General features: G+C 44.6%; 1 protein-coding gene across 1 annotated transcript; it reads left to right on the top strand.

The window, feature by feature from the left end:
• Positions 1-342: 342 nt before the first annotated feature.
• Positions 343-20463, top strand: LOC146611690 (ryanodine receptor 3-like). The gene is made up of 12 exons (XM_085343539.1): positions 343-457; positions 1012-1106; positions 1795-1869; positions 3813-3969; positions 6390-6554; positions 9154-9248; positions 9361-9541; positions 9859-9994; positions 12615-12710; positions 18787-18905; positions 19999-20132; positions 20259-20463. The coding sequence occupies exons 2-12, from the start codon at positions 1036-1038 to the stop codon at positions 20461-20463; spliced, it is 1434 nt and encodes a 477-aa protein (XP_085199665.1). The 5' UTR covers positions 343-457; positions 1012-1035.
• Positions 20464-20947: the final 484 nt, after the last annotated feature.

Genomic DNA, 20947 nt, shown 5'->3' with positions numbered 1-20947 from the left:
AGTTTGTTCATCCATCATGTTGTCAGCGTGCATGACAGACGTACTTACTGGCAGTTAAATGGTTGAAACTTTAAGTGCTTTCTTAATTTTTAATCTCAAAGGAATTATTGCATTATCTGGGCATGTTACATGGAGCAGTGCCTTTGGCCTGCAGTGATAAAAGAGATTAAAACATGTCGTCCTTCTCATGAGAAGGACGACATGTTTTAATCTCTTTTCAACTCCAGGCGCTTGGACATCTTCCTCGTCTGTGCACTGTTGCTAAATTGTGTTGTATGTCCCTGTTTTCCTGCTGCTAACACAGCTGGTTAACTCAAGGTCAACTGTTCCCCGCGTAACTGTGCTTCTCTTTTCCAGCATCTCTCTATTTCCAATGGCAACTTTCACGTGGATGCCTCCTTCATGCAGACCCTGTGGAATGTCCAGCCTACCTGCTCATCAAGTAACATGGCAGTAGGTAAGCTTAAAAACCCCAACAACCATGTTAACATATCTTTGTGGGGACCAAAAATTGGAAGTTTACTATACTTGTGGGGACCAACAGGCCCTTATGGGGACAAAATCCCCGTCTCCACAAGTTTGAAGATATTTCTGAGACTCAAAATGTGATTTTTAGTGTCAGGGTTACAATTAGGTTGGGGTTAGGTTCAGACATTCATTTTTGATGCTTAATGTTAGGGTAAGCAGCTAAGGAAAGCATTATGTCAATTAGATGTCCCCACAAGGATGTGAAAACACAACTGTGTGTGTGTGTGTGTGTGTGTGTGTGTGTGTGTGTGTGTGTGTGTGTGTGTGTGTGTGTGTGTGTCTAAATAAAAAAATCTGTTTAATTTAAACTCACAATTTTAAGTTAATGTTTCAAAGAAAGTCCACCTTTTTATAATTTAAAAATGTATTATTTCCTGTCATCATTTTAATGTACTGATGGTGTTTGAAAAACAAAGCAGCCATATATTAGAATAAATGATTTCTTTTTCATGAATAAATGGAACTTTTTTTTTTGCCTTTTAGGTTTTTTTAATTGGTGGACATGTGATGCGTCTCTGTCATGGGCATGATGAGAGCCTGACCATCCCTGGAGCAGACAAGAGTGAAGAGGAGCAGAGGTTAGTAATTTAATTAATTAAATTAATAAAATCTTTCAAACTAACCATTGGGGAAAATAGTTTTGAGGATGATTAATAATAAACTAAAAAAATGTTGTCACTTTTAAGCTTCACTTTAAAACTAAAAAAAAGTTTTTGGTTTTTTTGTCTTAAACTGTGAGGAAATACTGAAAACGTTTACACTTACCACATATGTTAAAGTTATAGGAGGAGTTCAAAATTTACTTTTCAATCCACTTTTTTGTGTTTGTTCTTTTGAAGAAAATTCACCTGAGGCCTCTTTTTTTTTTTTTTTTTTTTTTTTCAATCCAAACTCTTTCTGTTGTAATCCTGTGTGAAGGGTTACAAGGCTGTTATTTATTGAGAAGCACTGAAATAGCCTTCAACCCAACAGTTTTTTTTCTCCCTCCTGAGTCACTATCATAAAATATAAGAATCTCTTGTTTTCTGACCTGCACAGTGAGGTTTAAGCAGGAATAATCATATATATGGAGACACTGTGATATTTTTCTTGAGAACATCAAAATGTCTCCAAAAACAAATTAATCTGGAGCCAGATTTCCCTCGGGATCCAGTTCACAGAGGGTGTTTTTAGCTTTAACAGAAGCATACCATGTTGGACTGTTCATGTTGTTTCTGTCACTTAAATTACTTAACTGAGGCCCACATTTATTTCTTCTGCTTTTAGGATAGTTAACTATGAGGCTGGCAAGGGAGCATCAAGGGCCCGTTCACTGTGGAGAGTGGAGCCACTGAGGATCAGGTAACATCTGACTCAAAAACACAAATAAAATAAATAATATATGTTTCTCTCAGAAATTACACAAAGGGATTGTTTTATTTGAGTGGGATATAAAAGAACATGAAAAAATTACATATTATTATCTAAACTGGATGAGGTGAGAAGTGGTCGGCCTAAAAAACTTACCTACAGTAAATAAACAGTATCTGAAAGTTATGTCCTTAAGTAACTGGACACAAACAGGGGACACAGGACTTAAAATCAATACGGCCGTTCAGTTAATCCTTCTACTGTTCACTAACGGTTCTTCACAAATGGTCTCAGTGGAAAGGCAGCTGTCACAAAGCCATTCTTAATGATGGAAATGGGGAGAAATTACTTTGCCAAATTACACAATAATTAGAATAACAATCAGTAACAGAATGTCTTAAGGGGTGATTATTCCAAATTTTGAATTTTTAGTTCAATTTGTCATCAGTTATGGTCAGGAGAGAGGTACAAAGTGTGTCTCTACAGCCATGTGTAGCCATAGCGGAGGTTTGGTCATGGTTTAGAGTTTGCATTTCAGCCAGTTGTTTTGGGGATCTTGTCAAAATTAATGGAATTATGAATGCAGAAATGTACAGTACCATCTGGAAAGCATTGGATTGGCAGCCAAACACACTGTCAATGTAGGAAAAGCATACCTGGATTAAAGACGCACAAACACACATGGAGCCTAGATCTTAACATTTTTGAAGCAGTGTGTGATCATCTTGAGCGGGGGGGGGAGGACATCAGTGTAGTGCAAACTCTGTTTCTCCATTATATACTATATTCCTATTGAGGTTTCCTTAGGTTTCAATAAATGACTACAAATATTTCCCTTTATTTAACAAAATACAAAGAAATTGTGGGAGGCTATAGGTTCCCAGGTTATATATAAACTCCATCTATCTCTTCTCCGAGCTGTCAGTACCAATTAACTGGCAGAGTTTCCAGAATTCGAGGCTCTGTTTACCACCCGCTTTGAACTACCTCTCTTCTATCACCGTCCCCCTTTCTCTCACATTTTCCTTTAACTGGCCACCCACGCAATTTTTCACCAGTTACATCGGCTGCCAGCTCTCACTGGGAATTCCTGTCAGACTCAGTACACTTTCAAAGTGCCACAGGTGCGACTATTAAGGGTCATGTCTCTACTTTTGACTTAAGGGAGAATTGTGAACAATGTTTCCCAAATTGCATCATCTGTAGAGAGAAACTGGAGCTGCTCTGAAGTTGATATGTGAAATCATTTTAGTTGGTAGTGCAATTCAAGGTTGTTTTTTACATGCATTTGAACATTCTTTTAAATAGGAAGAAGGGAAATATGGTAAATCCTACATTACTGGTGCGATATTCATTTCCTAGAATGAAGTCAGCTTTGTATTTTCAGAATAGTTTGGGCAATTTACGCAAATAACTCAGTTGTCTAGAGCACTTAGATCTAAATATTGTGCCTGCAGAGTCTGTGTTAATATAGCGTGTTTTTTTTTTTTTTTTTTTTTTTTGTAAAGAAAACCTGGCAAAAATAATTTAAAAACTTCTTTTCAAATATTAAATTATGTCGATAGTCTCAATTTAGAGTACCTGTTACCTGTTATTGCAACAAAAGAATCAAATCAACCCCCCGTTGGTTCCATGGTGGGGAAAAAATAGAAAATGCTGAGAAAGTTGTTTTTTTTTTCTAGCGATTACTCAATGGAGGTGGATGTGAGAATGAACACATGTGGGTGGGTGAATTCACTACTAGCCTGGAGGCTATATTCAGCAAGCTTCACCTAATGCAAACAGTCCATCTCCTGACGTGTGCTGCATGTGAGAAAAAGCATTTTCCAAGCCTGACTCTCCTTATGCTGTGAAAACAATAACAGATGACCAAGTCTAGAAATTTCAGGGCAATGTTGCACTCAAAGCTTGTGACACCAGTTCTCTGTGTTTAGCTGGAGTGGTAGCCACATCCGGTGGGGCCAGCCCTTCCGACTACGCCATCTCTCTACCGGCCATTATCTTGCTCTGACTGAAGACCGTGGACTGGTTCTGCAGGACAGAGTGAAGTCTGACACCACGGCCACTGCTTTCTGCTTTAGGGCCTCCAAGGTCAGTGCTCTGTTTGCCTGTATAAACATACTTTTTCACAACACTGTAAATTATTTTCTCCCTTCCTGATTTAGTATTTTTTTTTTTTGTGTCTTTCTCACACTTTAAATGTGGAAAAAAAGCTATCAAAATATATCTGGCTCTGTACGAAATAGTAATTGCACCCTTTGTTAAATCTCAAATTAAATGTGATTAACTACTTTTTTTGTTTTTGTTTTGTAGAAAGCAAAGTTTAATTTCCCTATCAGACCTGTTGATTCAAGAAATCACTTAAACAGACTCACAAAGCGAAGTAGAGTTAAAGATCTGAAAATGCAACACATCCTGTCACAATCTAAAGAACCTAAGAAACAAAGTCACTGACATCTATCAGTCTAGAAGGGGTTTCAAAGCCATTTCTAAGGCTTTGGGACTCCAGCGAACCATGGCTAGAGAGGCATTATCCACAAATGGATAAAACTTAGAACAACCTTGCCAGGAGTGGCCTGCCTACCAAAATGAATCCAAGAGCTCATCAACGACTCATCCAGGAGGTTACACAAGAGCCCAAAATAACATCTAATGAACTGCAGGCCTCACTTGCCTCTATTAAGGTGATTCTTATGATTCAGAAATAAGAAAGCGACTGTACAAAAACATCTTGATGTGCAAAAAGTTTAGGGAACAATTTTTTTATTTTTATTTTTTTTTAACATAGGGCCACGTAGGTTTGAATAACTACCTTAAGTAATAAAATCATAATTTAAAAACTCCCGTTTGTATTTACTCTGGTTATCTTTGTCTAATATTTAAATTTCCTTGATGATCGGAAACTTTAAAGTATCACAAATATGCAAAATCAGGAAGGGGGCAAATACTTTTTCACAACACTGTATACTATCTGTTTTAAAGCTAACTCTTATGTGTGCTTTGAGCAAGGCAGTTACAAGATCTGGAAGCCGTTCTGGGGGGTTGATGTAAATAAATGTTGTTAGTTAACTAACTTCATTAAAAGAGGACTCAAAATATCTCACCCTGACTACTTCATCAACAACTCCCAAAGCGAGTCTCTAAGCCCTTAATGAGCTCATGCCATTCCACTATAAAATAACCTTTTCATAGCTGCTGAGTTGACCACACTGTAAACGTTGGAGCAGGCAGTCATGTTGTCCATGTGCAATTGCAGCTGGTTTGCATATACTGTAGCTGTTTTCAATTAGGGAGAAAAAATAAATTCACCCTCACCACTGCAATATTAAAAATAATTATGATGCACTGATAGTGTTTTTTTTTTTTTTAGATACATACTTTGTAATCTCTTATTTGCCTTTAGTCATTTCTTTCCTGCAGTTGCACATCCATTTTTCTCCCACTCTCACTCTGTTGAACTCTGAGGGTTTGTGCGGCTCTCATTTGATAGCATGTAGTCCAAAAATAATGACTTGACGCTGGATATAACCACGAGAGAGGAGCACACGGTTTACTTGAAACAGTAATGGAAAGTCTTTTATTTATTCCCATGAATTTGGTACACACTGTTGTGCAGTAGAAGGTAGCACAGGAGTGTGATAAAACTACAGGTTGTGTATTTTTTCTTTCTGTTGAGCTGTGATTTATTTTATTTTATTTTATTTTTTAAACCACACCCAATAGGAGAAAAGACTAAATTTAGATGTATTTTTGTGCTGAACCTCCCTTACCTGAAGAGATCCAGCCTTTTTTGGGGGGGGGATTTACTGTTTTTATATGTGAACAATCCATAATTATTATCCTATGTTAAAATCGCTACAACCACATAAAGTGCACACTGAGTCACCTTCACAGAGCTCCATTTGTTCCCATGGATATCCCTTTATCCCCAGTGGATGCAGTGTAAAAATCCCTCTGACTCACATCACTTCAAAGTCTTTTTCTATCGTACTCCTGGCAATGCAGCAAAACATTGCTCTTACTTAAAACTCATGTTTCTTTAGAAGAATATAGATTGTTTAATAACCCTCTTATTCTCCATCCCTTATCCACACCCCCTGCGCCTGCTATTTCCTGTATCTGGAAAGGTCAAAGCTTTGCCATGTTGAACATTGGCTTTAATATGTTTCTCGCTACTTGCTGTCGACTGCAATCAGTGGCATCGCTCCATCTCTGCTGTGCCAGAAATGTAGCAGAGCTAATGAGGCCGGCAGCAACCTCCTGGCAGGCCAATGAATGCATTCTCCGCAATCGGCATCTCTGATTACCATCTAATCACAATACATCTTCATTTGTCACATTTCCAGGCTTATATATATGCATGCCCGTGTGTGTGTGTGTGTGTGTGTGTGTGTGTGTGTGTGTGTGTGTGTGTGTGTGTGTGTGTGTGTGTGTGTGTGTGTGTGTGTGTGTGAGAGTGATTTTATTTCTGTCTGACTCTCTTTGCTAATCTGTGTATGTTCCTGCTACAGGAAAAGGGAGATACTGGCCCAAAGAGGGACATTGATGGCATGGGCGTGCCAGAGATCAAGTACGGAGACTCTGTGTGCTTCATCATGCATGTGGCAACAGGACTGTGGCTGTCCTACCAGGCGCCAGATGCCAAATCATCTCGTCTTGGTCCCCTAAAAAGAAGGGTAAATGCATTTTTTTTTTCTTTTAAAACTTGGATTTGGACTTGAATAAAATCAGCCTTCTGGGATTTTCTTACCTAGATGATTGAGTATGCATCAATAGACTTTGCAGTAACTTTTACTAATGTAGCTGGGATGTAGATGGGACCATTCAATGAACAGTTTAATTTTGCCTGTTTGATGAAAATAAATTGACCGGGGCTCTGTCCCTGCAGGACTGTCACAGCAAAACAATACATAAAATACACGTTGTTTATGTTTATTTAGATGAATCAAATTAGAAGCTGAATAGATCTTCTTCACACTTATTCAGACCCTTCATAGGGTATAATTACAGTGTATATTTAAGATAAAGGTAATTATGGTCCCATTCCATTAAGTGCAACACCAGCAGCTATGCCCACCTGAATTGAACATGACCATAACAAATATTAATTATTACATCTCTCTTCATGCTGAATGTCAAAATAACTGCTATGAAAATAGCCAGGTAATCTGTTTTTTATTGGTCAAGGACAAACTTTTAATAAGTTTGCACCAAATTCTCTTCAACCTCCATATGCACAGCGCACTGTACTGTCGTTAGTCACTTGATTATATTTTACATGACCAATAAACAAAAGAAGTACTGCTGACCGGCCCCAGGTTTCCTGTGTGTTTATGCTAAAATGACTTTATTGGAAAAAATACTCCATCTCAGCATATTAATAATAATAATAATAATGGGTTGCATTTATATAGCGCTTTTCGAGACCCTCAAAGCGCTTTACAATTAGTGCGCATGCGCCAACCAGCGTGACCGACCGTGACCGACCGTGACTTATGTATGTATGTATGTATATATATGTATATATTGTACTATTCTTAGTTAGCGTATTGTCTGTCTTGTCTTAATGTTGGTTTAAAATGGAGCACTGTAACAAAAAATAATTTCCCCCAGGGATCAATAAAGTATTCTGAATTCCACTATTCATTCATACACTGGTGGAGGGAGCTACAGTTGTAGCCACAGCTGCCCTGGGGCAGACTGACAGAAGCGCCATCGGCCCCTCTGGCCAACACCAGTAGGCAAGTAGGGTAAAGTGTCTTGCCCAGGGACACAACGACCAGGTCAGAGAGCCCAGGGATCGAACCGGCGACCTTCCGGTTACAGATGCGATTCCCAACCCCCTGAGCCACAGTTGCCCATATTGTACACTAAAGTAATCAAGGTAGTATAATGAAGTTCTTGAGCAGAGCACTTCTGCTACTGACCCCTTCATCTGCTCCAACTAATAATATATAAGCCAGTCGATACTTTACTTCAATGGTGCAAATTAAGCAGAAAAGAAGGGGCCTGGACTTCACAAAGTACAACAACTTCTTTCTTTTAAGCTCCTCAGACTACCATGATGTGGATGACTGAGAACCTACACAGAGAAATTAGGAAGTAACTCACAGACAGTAAAACTCTGGGGTTGTTGCAGTTGTCCACTTTGCATGGTTGGATAAGCACCTGTTTTGGGGTTGTTGTTTTTTTCTTTTTTTATGGGTAGCATGAGTAAACAACTGCTTCAGGAATAATTACGAATAATTTATTGCACAGCACATACTGTAGTGATACAAATATGCAACATATATAGCTGCCATCTGTTTACAGCATGACCATAAATGCCTGCCATTCCTCGAAGCCAATGAGTGCATACGCAAATAACACACAGTCAGTGGGCTATATGGCTGGCCTTCCAAACACCCAACCAACTCAGGTCAAATGTTTTTCTTTTGGAACTGAAAACAATGTTTGCGGATGACACAACCCAGAAGAGCTAACTGATCAGGCTAGGAATCCGCAGTCTATTTACACCTATAGGCCAGTGGACTCTTTCAATGATGAGCAGGTACACATCCTGGACAGAGAGGAACGCTGGTTTGAGCGGTGAGTCAAGGAGGCCATCGAGGAGGACACATCTTTCACCATCTTACAGTGTTGTGATTGGAGCCATTCCCCAACTCTCTGTGACTGGTCATGACAATATGCATATTTATGATCATGAAACTGACCCCACAGCCCATTGTTAGTCAATGGTGCTAGTGTCAGTCATTATGCAAATGTACTGTTTATAAGGTTGGGGAAACCTGCAGTCAGCTGAGACTGAAAAAGTCATATGAATGAGTGACAAAATAGAAAACACGACATCCAGATGAACAGAATCATCTTTTTTGGGATTTCCTTACCTGGATGATTGAGCATGCATTAAAAATGTTAGCCTTGGATACATCAGATGTGGTCACCCACACTCCACTCCCATCTTTTCTGCAGACCCACAGAGAGTGCACATGAGGCTGAAACCCATTTAAACGTGATAATTGGCCACGTGGAGGGTGACAGTTAGTTTTGGGTGAGACAGAAGGATTAGGGTGGCATATAAACACTGCTCATTGCCGGGCGTTTGTCCAGGGACATCAAATACCACGTCGTGCTGGCGCCAGGCAGACCTTGCAGCCTTGGCCGCATGCCAAAGCACCAGACGTGTTGGAGGTGACGGGTGGTGGGTTTACATTTAAATCCTCCCCCCACCCCCCTGTCTTTTTTAAATTAGGCTGCTTGATTACAGTAAGTCAGGATGACGGGCTCATCCTCCAGCGCTGTCAACATGAGGAGTCTCGGGCTGCACGCATCATCCGTAACACCACGTTCCTCTTTACCAACTTCATCAAGTAATTCTAGGAGGGTCCTCTTTGCTTCTAGCAAAAGCTCCACACTAAATGTTTGTAAAATGTTACACATTGATCCACCCTCTCTGTCTTTTCTGCCTTTTTTTCCTCCCAGAGCTTTGGACAGCATTGCAGCAGGAGAGTCTACAGCAGTGGCCGGGTACGTTGAAGAGGTGCTACAGACACTGAATGATTTGATTGAGTACTTTAAGCAGCCCGATTCTGAGCTGGAGCATGAAGAGAAGCAGTGTCTTCTCCGTTCACTCATCAAACGTCAGGACCTCTTCAAAGAGGAGGTGAGAGTGGGTGGTGTGATTAATTTCTATGCAAAAAGAAAACCTCTCATACACTGATGTTTCTCATTTAGATGATGCTATGCAGGAAGTGGGTTTTTTTTTTTTTTGTGTGTGTGTGTGGGGGGGAAAAGTGGTTAAAACCTTAGGTTCTTAAATGAATGTATGTTTCGACTTTGGTTACATAAATTTAATGTATTTTAATGAGTCCCTATTAATCTTTCATCATCTGTATTTGTTTAACTCCTTGCTATTCAGTTATTATCAATTCTTGTAAAAGAATACACAATAATTATGTATATATCTTTTATTTTTCTCAGGGTATGCTGAGTCTTCTGTCCAAATGCATTGATCGAATGAACCTGTACGACAGTGCAGCCCACTTCGGGGAGGTGGCTGGGGAGGAAGCTGGCGCAGCGTGGAAGGACATTCTCAACCTGCTTTATGAACTCTTAGGTAAACAGTTGAGTGATGGATCACATGAAATATCCACATCGTTTGTTTTTTTCTTCTTTCTTTTTTTAACACTGTCAGCTGTTGGTTCAGGGTAGACGTGTAGTATTTGACTGAATTTGCCTTCTCTTCTATGTTTCTCATCTCACTAACCCCCCACCCCTTATTTCCTGTATTCCATATTGTAGCTTTTAGATCATCCTTAATGCCTCATTTCTTTCCTTCCTTTCCTTCGCTTCCCACCTTCTTTATTTTCTTTTTTCTACTCCCTTCTGTCTTCACTTCCTCACTTTTTTTGTTGTTCACATTCTCACTCCACATCTGGAGTTAGCAGCTGGTCGCATCATCTAATTGACACTTAATGCCATTCTTTTCCTTCCTTCCTTCGTTCAACATTTGCAGTTCAAAGCTGGTCACAGCACTTACATGACATTTAGATGTAAACGCAGTGCCTCCTGCAGTCTTACTGTCTGGCTTCGCTTTCATCTAGGTCACGAGTGTTTTGAAAGCAGTGTAGATATAATCATAGAGCATCGAGCTGAATATTTGAAGGCAAAATGGCATCGTTAACAAAATGCCAGCCATCGCAGGTGTTGGCATTATCTGATTCTCTCGGGGCCTCACACTGAGCCATGAATGCTAAAGCTCTGACCCTGAAAAGTTTTATTTCAGACCGCTTTCTCTTGGGTACTTTGTTTTCCTGTCATTGGAGTTTTCCCATCAACCGCTTCCACTTGGCTCACCTTGACTGCCTTTGTAATCATCACCACCTCCCCTACATGTACTTCCTCACATTACACACAAACACACGTGCTCAAAACCCACAAATACACTCCTCTGAGTACACTCTAGCCATCCCCACAGAGAGGTCACCCTCAGGATGGCGTAGCAGATTTTGCATGATGAATTGTGTCGGGGCCTTGTTTGTTCTGACCTTCTCTCTCTTATTGGTCTGTTATCTGTCCAAGTAGGCAGTGTGCTTGTTAAATGATGAGATTATGGACATCAATATCACCCCAAGCAGGAATTTTCCATGAGCCTCACTGTATTATACTATTGATGATCTTTACAAACTCGTATGAAGAGAGGGATTTCATTTGCAAAACTTAAGTCTACATGTCATCAGCTGTAATCTGATGAAAATGTCAATTTAATTAGCTTATTTGAGGCTAAATTAGCATGCATTTCTGCTTCCCAGATATCCTGGCTGGAAGCCCTAAAAAGTCACGATCCCCAGAAGTTAAGTCAGGCTGTGTATTAAAGATAAACATAAAAACATCCCACCACTATTTACAATGGCCACCTGTTGTAGAGATTTTTACTAGTGTGGAGACATTACTCAACTTAAGCAGATAAAGTTTGCCCAGTTTTCCTAGAGCTATAGATGTGCAACCTCCTCTACTGTGTGTCTACACCAAGCTACATTCCAAAATGCAGATGTAAGTCTAACATGAAATAACGATGTTCTAATTGGCTGGTTTGCATTATTCTAGACTTTAGTGGGTATTTATAATACACAAGATGCAAGATGTACAGTAATTATGCACATTTCTTGATTCACTCCTCTTTTTTATATTTTGCTGGGAAATGGGAAATGGGTATAGCAGCTTATTGAAACCTGTCTAAAAATATGTGGAAATACATTATTTAGGGCAAAAACAGAGTTTGTGCAATTCTAATGAGCTTGAAATGCAATATTTGGTGTGACCGCTTTTATTCTTTAACACAGCCTTCTACTCTTGAAGCAGTCTTCGTGATTAGCTCTCCAGATGTCTTGAAGGAGGCACACATTCTAATGTCCTGTGTGCAAAAACTGAGTAATATTAAAATGGATAAATACATTAATAAAATAAATATGGCTTCTCACATTTATTTTCTGACTGAACAATCTACTTTTTTCCTTGTTTGTTATTTATTTCTTTAATGAGATAAAATTGTTCTTGGACTCAGTGGGACAAATCGTTTCACTTTAAATTGATGTCTTCATTAAAGCCTTAGCAATATTACAGTATATCTTAATACACTGTATGATTATGTAACCATGGTTTAAAGCCTGTAGTCTGTGCAGCCCCAGGTTCTCCTGCCTGTCTTTGACCTTTGAATTTTACATTCACATCAGTCACAGTGAATATCCTTGCCCTTGACTCAAACTGTGGATCTAGCCATGTGTTCATTTTGAACTATAGCTTGGCTGAGAGCGCAGAATTAAAGGAGATTAGACACCCATCAGTATTCCTTTGGCACAGAGTGCTGTTAAAGTGTTTCACAGACATTATCCGTCTGCTGTCCCAGAATCTAAATGGTGAGAAATGAGACAGTATATTGATAAAGAGGCTTCTTAATGTCACCCACAGGTGTAGAGGATGGTACAAGAGAATACACCTCAACTTTTTATGGGGGATAGAGGTCTTGGTTTAATAGTGCCTTTACAATTTTTCTCATGTATTTTCTATTCAGATTTAATGAGTTTTCATATGCACATATGTCATATCAGGAAAACCTGACGCTTATTCATTAGTCAAAGTCAAATTGTTTGCAGTATCCACTCACCTGATATTCTGCTGCTGGAATGCACTTTTATAATATTAATATTTTATTTTTGAAATCTTTGTTGTTTGTTAAGCTGCACTGATTCGTGGAAACCGGAACAACTGTACCCAGTTTTCCCGAAAATTGGACTGGTTGGTCAGCAAACTGGAAAGACTGGAGTCTTCATCAGGTATGATGAGAAACTTTCAGTGGAAAAATTGAGGAGAGGAAAAAAAACTAAAACGATTAAAGATTTTTGATAGGCGCAAAGGACAAAAATGTGCTATCAATAGGGATGGGTATCGTTTAGGTTTTATCCGATACCGGTGCCAAACCGGTACTTTTGAAACGGTGCCGGTGCTTAAACGGTGCTCGAACCGGTGCTTAAAGAATGGAGAACACAAACTTTGTCCAAAAACCTCTCATGTTTAGCTGTTTTTTTTGTAAAAAGATAACAATGTTGGTCTTCTCTGCAGCTATAGGGCATATATGGTATCACTCTTGGCTGGAAGCAGTGCTTAAACAATGGAAAAACACAAACTTTGTCCTAAAACCTCTCAGCTGTTTTCCACTTTTTCTTTGGGCATTTTAGCCTTTTTGGCCAGGGTGAAGGGACTATCTGCCATCAAACAAGAAGACAGCCGCATGTAACTACGACGGTGTTTGCTAGTTCACCTTACATGCATTAATGTAATAACGTGGTTAGCCTACTCAACGTAAATTACACACGAACAACATTAAGCTACTCACACAGAGAAGAACGGCTGCTGCTGCATCATCATCCGTCATCATTTCTGCTACACTGGCAGGGCTAGGGGCCAGGACTCTCCTCTTCTGTCACGGTCCTGGGTCTCCTGACCCAGCGTTTTTAGTTTTTTGTGATTTTCGTATTATTGTACTTGTGTGATTTATTCTATGGCTTCTAGTTTTGATCCCTTGCCCTTCATGTCTCCCTGTGTGCCCCTCTGTGTATCTGTGAGCCCTCGTCTCTCCTTATGTTTTATTCCATGCTTCCCCTGCCCATTATGTCTAAGTTCTCCCCGTGCTCTCTCTTCCCCCTGTGTGCCCTCTATGTATTTATGAGCCCTCGTCCCCTTTCGTGTTTATTCCATGTCTCCCCTGCCTGTTATGTTGGTGTTCTACTCGTGCTCTCTCTCCTCCTGTCTGAACCTCTGTGCTCCCTGTTTCACCTCTCCCGTCAGTGTTCAGTTCACCCCGCCCTGTCTCGTTATGGTTATCAGTGTCACCTGTGTTCCCCGTGTGTTCCCACTCCCCTCGTTAACCCTCTGTGTATTTCTGTCTGCGTCTCCCTCTGTTCAGCGTGACGTCGTCCCTCATGCCGTGTGTGGATCTCCCTGTGTCTCTCTGTGAATTCTTAGTTTGTGGTTTCCCAGTTTAGTTTAGTTTGTATATTTGTTCCGCCAGCGAATAAAGCTGAGTTTTGAGTTCATTCCCTCGTGCCTGTGAGTCCTGCATTTTGGGTCCTACTCCTGCCTGCCGCACGGCGATTCATGACAGTACGACGTCACCAGTTATGGACCCAGCAACTCACAACCCCTCCGCTGAGCTCCGGGAGGATTTGATCTATACGGTGGAGTACCACTGTCAGGAGTGGGAGGCGCTGCCAGGAGACGAACACCGGGAGGTCGTAGCCGCCCGTCTACAGCGGATGGTGTCCGGACTCCCGTGGCTGTTCGGCGCGCTGCACCCCCACATCCGGGACTTCCTTGTTTCCACCGTAGGCGTCCGCCCGGAGCTGCCTCTCCAGTGTGAGGGGTCGGAGGACGTTCAGCCCGGTCCGCTGGAGGATTCGCGGCCCGGCTCATCTCCTCCCCCCTCTCGGCGAAAACGGCGCTCACGCCGCCGCCGCCCTAACGTTTCTGAGCAAACTCCGGTGGTGAGTGACACTAACTGTTTCTTCCATGCCACTTCCAAGTCGGACCAACTCGGACAATATTCTGCTCTCCAACCTATATATTTAGAAACCGTTTGTGTGGATGCTCCTTCGGACCCAGGAGTTAAGACTGTTTCATCTGGAACTGTTTATTCTGGAGCTATGTTTATTCAGTCAGCTGCCCGTCCGCTTTCAGCTCAGTCCCCTGCTCAGCAGCCGTCTGTAGCTCAGTCTCCAGTGTCACCTGCTCAGCAGCCACCTGTAGCTCAGTGTCCTGTGTTTCCTGCTCAGAAGCCGCCTGTAGCCCAGACACCAACTCCACCACCACCATTTTCGCCCCAAGCTCTGTTAGCCGCCCGGCCCGAAGCTCTGTTAGCCGCCCGGCCCGAAGCTCTGTTAGCCGCCCGGCCCGAAGCTCTGTTAGCCGCCCGGCCCGAAGCTCTGTTAGCCGCCCGGCCCGAAGCTCAGTCGCCACCTCCACCACATTCAGCCTCGCTTCCCATAGCACAGTCACATCCACAGCCTGACTTACTACAAACCTTATTTCAATCCTTAGCCCAGTCAATAGCTCAGTTGGTAGAGGAATCATCAGCCTTATCGACAGCTCAGTTAGCTCCCTCGCAGCCCTTCACAGCTCAGTTAGCTCCCTCGCAGCCACCCTCAGTGCAGTCCCCAGTGCAGTCCCCAGTGCAGTCCCCAGTGCAGTCCCCAGTGCAGTCCCCAGTGCAGTCTCCTTTAGCACAGTCACCCACTCAACCACCAGCACCACAACCGTCACTACCTCTAGTTCATTCCCCTGTGAAGTCATTAATTCCACCACCTACTCCACTCTCACCACCACCGTTACTACAGACATCAGTTCAGTCCCCTGTGCAGTCATTTACTTCTCCACCGTCAGCAGCTCAGGTCCCCGTGTGTCCAGCAGCTCAGGTCCCCGTGTGTCCAGCAGCTCAGGTCCCCGTGTGTCCAGCAGCTCAGGTCCCCGTGTGTCCAGCAGCTCAGGTCCCCGTGTGTCCAGCAGCTCAGGTCCCCGTGTGTCCAGCAGCTCAGGTCCCCGTGTGTCCAGCAGCTCAGGTCCCCGTGTGTCCAGCAGCTCAGGTCCCCGTGTGTCCAGCAGCTCAGGTCCCCGTGTGTCCAGCAGCTCAGGTCCCCGTGTGTCCAGCAGCTCAGGTCCCCGTGTGTCCAGCAGCTCAGGTCCCCGTGTGTCCAGCAGCTCAGCTCGCACCTGAACCTTTGGCCCAGTTCCCCGTAGCAGTGCGGTTTTCTAGCCAGCTTAACATTGAGCCCGGGGTCCTAATCCTCTCTGGCTCTACATCAGCTCCTGCTGGAAGCTCGGATGAGCTCATCCAGGACTCCGCGGCTTCCACGCCGCCATCTACCTCGTCCGCTGGGGGTTCCAGTGAGCCCGGCCAGCACCTCCCTGTCTCCGCTGGAGGGTCCGAGGGGCCCGTTCAGCCTCCTGTCTCCGCTGGAGGGTCCGAGGGGCCCGTTCAGCCTCCTGTCTCCGCTGGAGGGTCCGAGGGGCCCGTTCAGCCTCCTGTCTCCGCTGGAGGGTCCGAGGGGCCCGTTCAGCCTCCTGTCTCCGCTGGAGGGCCCGAGGAGCCTGTCCAGCCGCCATCTGCGACCGCCTCGTCATCACCTGGCCCGGCTACATCCGCCTGTGCTTCTGCTACGCCTGGCCCGGCCTCAGCCTCTGCAACCTCGCCTGGCCCGGCCTCAGCCTCTGCAACCTCGCCTGGCCCGGCCTCAGCCTCTGCAACCTCGCCTGGCCCGGCCTCAGCCTCTGCAACCTCGCCTGGCCCGGCCTCAGCCTCTGCAACCTCGCCTGGCCCGGCCTCAGCCTCTGCAACCTCGCCTGGCCCGGCCTCAGCCTCTGCAACCTCGCCTGGCCCGGCCTCAGAGCCTTCGTCTGCCGCAGCCTCCTCTTCAGAGCCTTCGTCTGCCGCAGCCTCCTCTTCAGAGCCTTCGTCTGCCGCAGCCTCCTCTTCAGAGCCTTCGTCTGCCGCAGCCTCCTCTTCAGAGCCTTCGTCTGCCGCAGCCTCCTCTTCAGAGCCTTCGTCTGCCGCAGCCTCCTCTTCAGAGCCTTCGTCTGCCGCAGCCTCCTCTTCAGAGCCTTCGTCTGCCGCAGCCTCCTCTTCAGCTGCCTCGTCTGGTCCAGCATCCTCATCAGCTGCCTCGTCTGGTCCAGCATCCTCATCAGCTGCCTCGTCTGGTCCAGCATCCTCATCAGCTGCCTCGTCTGGTCCAGCATCCTCATCAGCTGCCTCGTCTGGTCCAGCATCCTCATCAGCTGCCTCGTCTGGTCCAGCATCCTCATCAGCTGCCTCGTCTGGTCCAGCATCCTCATCAGCTGCCTCGTCTGGTCCAGCATCCTCATCAGCTGCCTCGTCTGGCCCTGCGCCCACCGGGCCATGGCCGGCACGCCTGGGACTGGAGGGCCGCCGCTGCCTTCCGCGCGGTCGGCCTCCTGAACTGCTCCGTCGTCTCCTTCGCCGCCGCCGTTGCCTTGCGCGCGGCCGGCCTCCTGAACTGCTCCGTCGTCTCCTTCGCCGCCGCCGTTGCCTTGCGCGCGGCCGGCCTCCTGAACTGCTCCGTCGTCTCCTTCGCCGCCGCCGTTGCCTTGCGCGCGGCCGGCCTCCTGAACTGTTTCCGCGTCGCCGCCGTTGCCTTGCGCGCGGCCGGCCTCCTGAACTGTTTCCGCGTCGCCGCCGTTGCCTTGCGCGCGGCCGGCCTCCTGAACTGTTTCCGCGTCGCCGCCGTTGCCTTGCGCGCGGCCGGCCTCCTGAACTGTTTCCGCGTCGCCGCCGTTGCCTTGCGCGCGGCCGGCCTCCTGAACTGTTTCCGCGTCGCCGCCGTTGCCTTGCGCGCGGCCGGCCTCCTGAACTGTTTCCGCGTCGCCGCCGTTGCCTTGCGCGCGGTCGGCCTCCTGAACTGTTTCCGCGTCTCCGCCGTTGCCTTCCGCGCGGTCGGCCCCCTGAACTGCTCTGTGTTTTGGGTTGTTTTCTTGGGCTCCGGTGTTTTCTGTGCTCTTTGTTTTCTGTTCCGAGCCCTCCGTCCTGGGCCCCCGCCGCCCGCCCTGGGTTGTTTTCTGTTTGGTTTTGTTTTTCTGTGTTTGGGCTGTCTGGAGCCAGCCCTTGAGGGGGGGGTACTGTCACGGTCCTGGGTCTCCTGACCCAGCGTTTTTAGTTTTTTGTGATTTTCGTATTATTGTACTTGTGTGATTTATTCTATGGCTTCTAGTTTTGATCCCTTGCCCTTCATGTCTCCCTGTGTGCCCCTCTGTGTATCTGTGAGCCCTCGTCTCTCCTTATGTTTTATTCCATGCTTCCCCTGCCCATTATGTCTAAGTTCTCCCCGTGCTCTCTCTTCCCCCTGTGTGCCCTCTATGTATTTATGAGCCCTCGTCCCCTTTCGTGTTTATTCCATGTCTCCCCTGCCTGTTATGTTGGTGTTCTACTCGTGCTCTCTCTCCTCCTGTCTGAACCTCTGTGCTCCCTGTTTCACCTCTCCCGTCAGTGTTCAGTTCACCCCGCCCTGTCTCGTTATGGTTATCAGTGTCACCTGTGTTCCCCGTGTGTTCCCACTCCCCTCGTTAACCCTCTGTGTATTTCTGTCTGCGTCTCCCTCTGTTCAGCGTGACGTCGTCCCTCATGCCGTGTGTGGATCTCCCTGTGTCTCTCTGTGAATTCTTAGTTTGTGGTTTCCCAGTTTAGTTTAGTTTGTATATTTGTTCCGCCAGCGAATAAAGCTGAGTTTTGAGTTCATTCCCTCGTGCCTGTGAGTCCTGCATTTTGGGTCCTACTCCTGCCTGCCGCACGGCGATTCATGACATCTTCGGGTTCATGTTGCTAACTCCTGGTCCGATAACAGGCACCACACCCGCAGTAGATGTGCTCGGTGTGAGGTCTCGCAGCAAGCTATCAAATACGGCGCATTTCTAGGCTTTTAAAAAAACGCTATGCGTCGCCAGGTGTTTCATCAGATTTGAGGTGTTACCTCCTTTGCACAGTATCACCTTAAAGCACTTGTTGCAGGCTGCTGGGTTTGCATCTTTTGCTGTGAAGTACAGCCAGACTTTTGACCGCTTCGCCTTGGGCGTTTTTAATCTGTAGCTCTGCTCTAAAAGAACGTACGTACCTGGACCTGCCTACTATCCTCGGAAAGGTAAAATGATTGGCTAGAATCCAAAGCGTATGACATCTCAGGGAAAAAAAGCACCGAAATAAAGCACCGAAATGTGCACTGCTTTTCGGTCCGGTTACTACCGTTTGTGTCAGAACCGGATACCGGTACCCATCCCTAGCTATCAATGTTGGGATGTGGTCTAAATGTTTCTTTTGTTAAATGACAAACATTTTGTGTAACTCTATAGGTATTCTGGAAGTCCTCCACTGTATCTTGGTAGAAAGCCCAGAAGCTCTGAACATCATCCAGAAAGGTCACATTAAATCCATCGTCTCTCTGCTCTACAAGCATGGACGCAACCACAAGGTAAGCAGAAATATTAGACTAGAAAAGGTACAAGAAAGGAGCTTTTTGTGCCAATGCCAGTCTAGTGCCATATCTTCTAATTTTAGAGAAAACAACCTGGCTTCACACCAAACATTTCACAGGTTCTTCCTTTGTCCATGCTCCTTGTGGAGTATAGACAATTCACCTTGGCAGTTTTCACAATGCTCTTGATGGTAGACAGACAGACTGCTTTGGTTTTATGCCTTGGCAGAGGATTTCTTGAAGTCAGAGTTGAGTTAGGATTGCCAATGCATACATAGAATCATCAATCACCACTAAAAATGCAGAAGTGTGGTTTGATTTCCCCTATATAAGGTTTTTACATGATAAGTTTATATTTCTACAGCTACCGCTTCTTTAATGGGTCAATCCGGAAGTGCCAACACAATCATTGTCTCTGGTTTTTCTCAGAGCAATCAACAAATGCTGTTCGAATTTGCATCATGAAAACACTTGGCTAAGAAAAATACTCCACTGTGTCAGTGCAAAAACACAACTGGCTCAGTCGTTGTCACATTTTGGCTGTTGGTTGGTCCTTTGCGGGCAGAGGTGGGAGACATATTTCCTCGTTGTGGTCTAGTCCAAATTGGGATCAACTTTGGTGCCAGTTGCTCTGTTTTTTTTTTAAACACAAACACTAAACACTAAAGACATTTAATTGGATTATAAAACCTCAACAACTGTTAAAAAAAATTAAGCTGTCAAACTGGGTTTTAAAAACTGTACTAAAATCTTTATCATGGTTTCATTTGTTCCAGCCGAGTGATGTGTATACAGTGTTTAAATGTCAGTTTCCTAATATTTACACTGTCACTTGTTAGAAGACATCAAAGAGCTTTCTTGTAAACAGCAGTTGCTGATCATGAATGGCAGGTGGAGGACGATAGTTCTGCTTGAAGGCCCTCTTGCGCACTGTGAATGTGCTCCAAGCATCACAGCTTGCAGAGAATCTGTCTGAATAACTAATCATTTCCTCTCGGAGCATGTGAAACGCTGACACACTGTGGATGTGTGACATATTTTCACACAAAAAGGAAAAAGTGTCTGACACAAGTGTCTTTTTCTCTGTCAGATCCTGGATGTCCTTTGTTCCCTCTGTGTATGCAATGGAGTGGCAGTGAGAGCCAATCAGAATCTGATCTGTGACAACCTCCTTCCCAATAGGGACCTGCTGCTTCAGACTCGATTGGTCAATGATGTTCAGAGGTAGAGAATTTAGAGTATTGCACCGCTGCTGGATGCAGTAGCCCCAGTATACACAGCTGATTAAAGAGTGGAAATTTGGAGTGACGATTTCAATCCAGTGTTGACTTTCCCTGTTTTCATTTCCAGTATGAGACCAAATATCTTCCTGGGCATAGCTGAAGGTTCAGCTCAGTATAAGAAGTGGTATTATGAGCTGGTCATTGACCAAGTGGACCACTTTGTAACCAATGAGCTGACCCACCTGAGGGTAGGCTGGGCCAACACTAAAGGATATGCTCCATACCCTGGTGGAGGAGAAGGGTGGGGAGGCAATGGATTTCACTGCTGGTAGATCTCATATGTGGTTGAAATTCAAAACCCATGTATGTAAGAAAATATAGAGATAATGTATATTTAGTCTAGATGCATACAATCTTAAGGTTCAATGCTGTTTTTATCCTACGTTTAATCTACCTGACAACAAACAGTTTATGCACTGATCTGGATGATTCATAGTGAGTAGGGATGGGTATCGTTTAGGTTTTATCCGATACCGGTGCCAAATCGGTACTTTTGAAACGGTGCTGGTGCTTAAACGGTGCTCAAACCGGTGCTTAAAGAATGGAGAACACAAACTTTGTCCAAAAACCTCTCATGTTCAGCTGTTTTTTTGTTTTTTTTTTGTAAAAAGATAACAATGTTAGCCTTTTCTGCAGCTATGGGGCATATATGGTATCACTCTTGGCTGGAAGCAGTGCTTAAACAATGGAAAAAAAACACAAACTTTGTCCAAAATCCTCTCATGTTCAGCTGTTTCCCACTTTTTCTTTGGTCAT

The sequence above is a fragment of the Diplotaxodon limnothrissa genome, linkage group LG19 (assembly GCF_057381915.1).
Source record: "Diplotaxodon limnothrissa isolate DT_005_m linkage group LG19, D_limnothrissa_male_GT1.1, whole genome shotgun sequence".
Classification (NCBI taxonomy): domain Eukaryota; kingdom Metazoa; phylum Chordata; class Actinopteri; order Cichliformes; family Cichlidae; genus Diplotaxodon; species Diplotaxodon limnothrissa.
The sequence above is the reverse complement of the archived record's forward strand: the minus strand, read 5'-3'. Positions and strand labels throughout refer to the sequence as shown.

Coding starts and splice junctions, on each gene's coding strand:
- LOC146611690 (XM_085343539.1), top strand. CDS start 1,036: ATGCGTCTCTGTCATGGGCATGATGAGAGCCTGACCATCCCTGGAGCA. Junction 1,107..1,794: donor AAGAGTGAAGAGGAGCAGAG/GTTAGTAATTTA, acceptor TTCTGCTTTTAG/GATAGTTAACTATGAGGCTG. Junction 12,711..18,786: donor AAGACTGGAGTCTTCATCAG/GTATGATGAGAA, acceptor GTAACTCTATAG/GTATTCTGGAAGTCCTCCAC.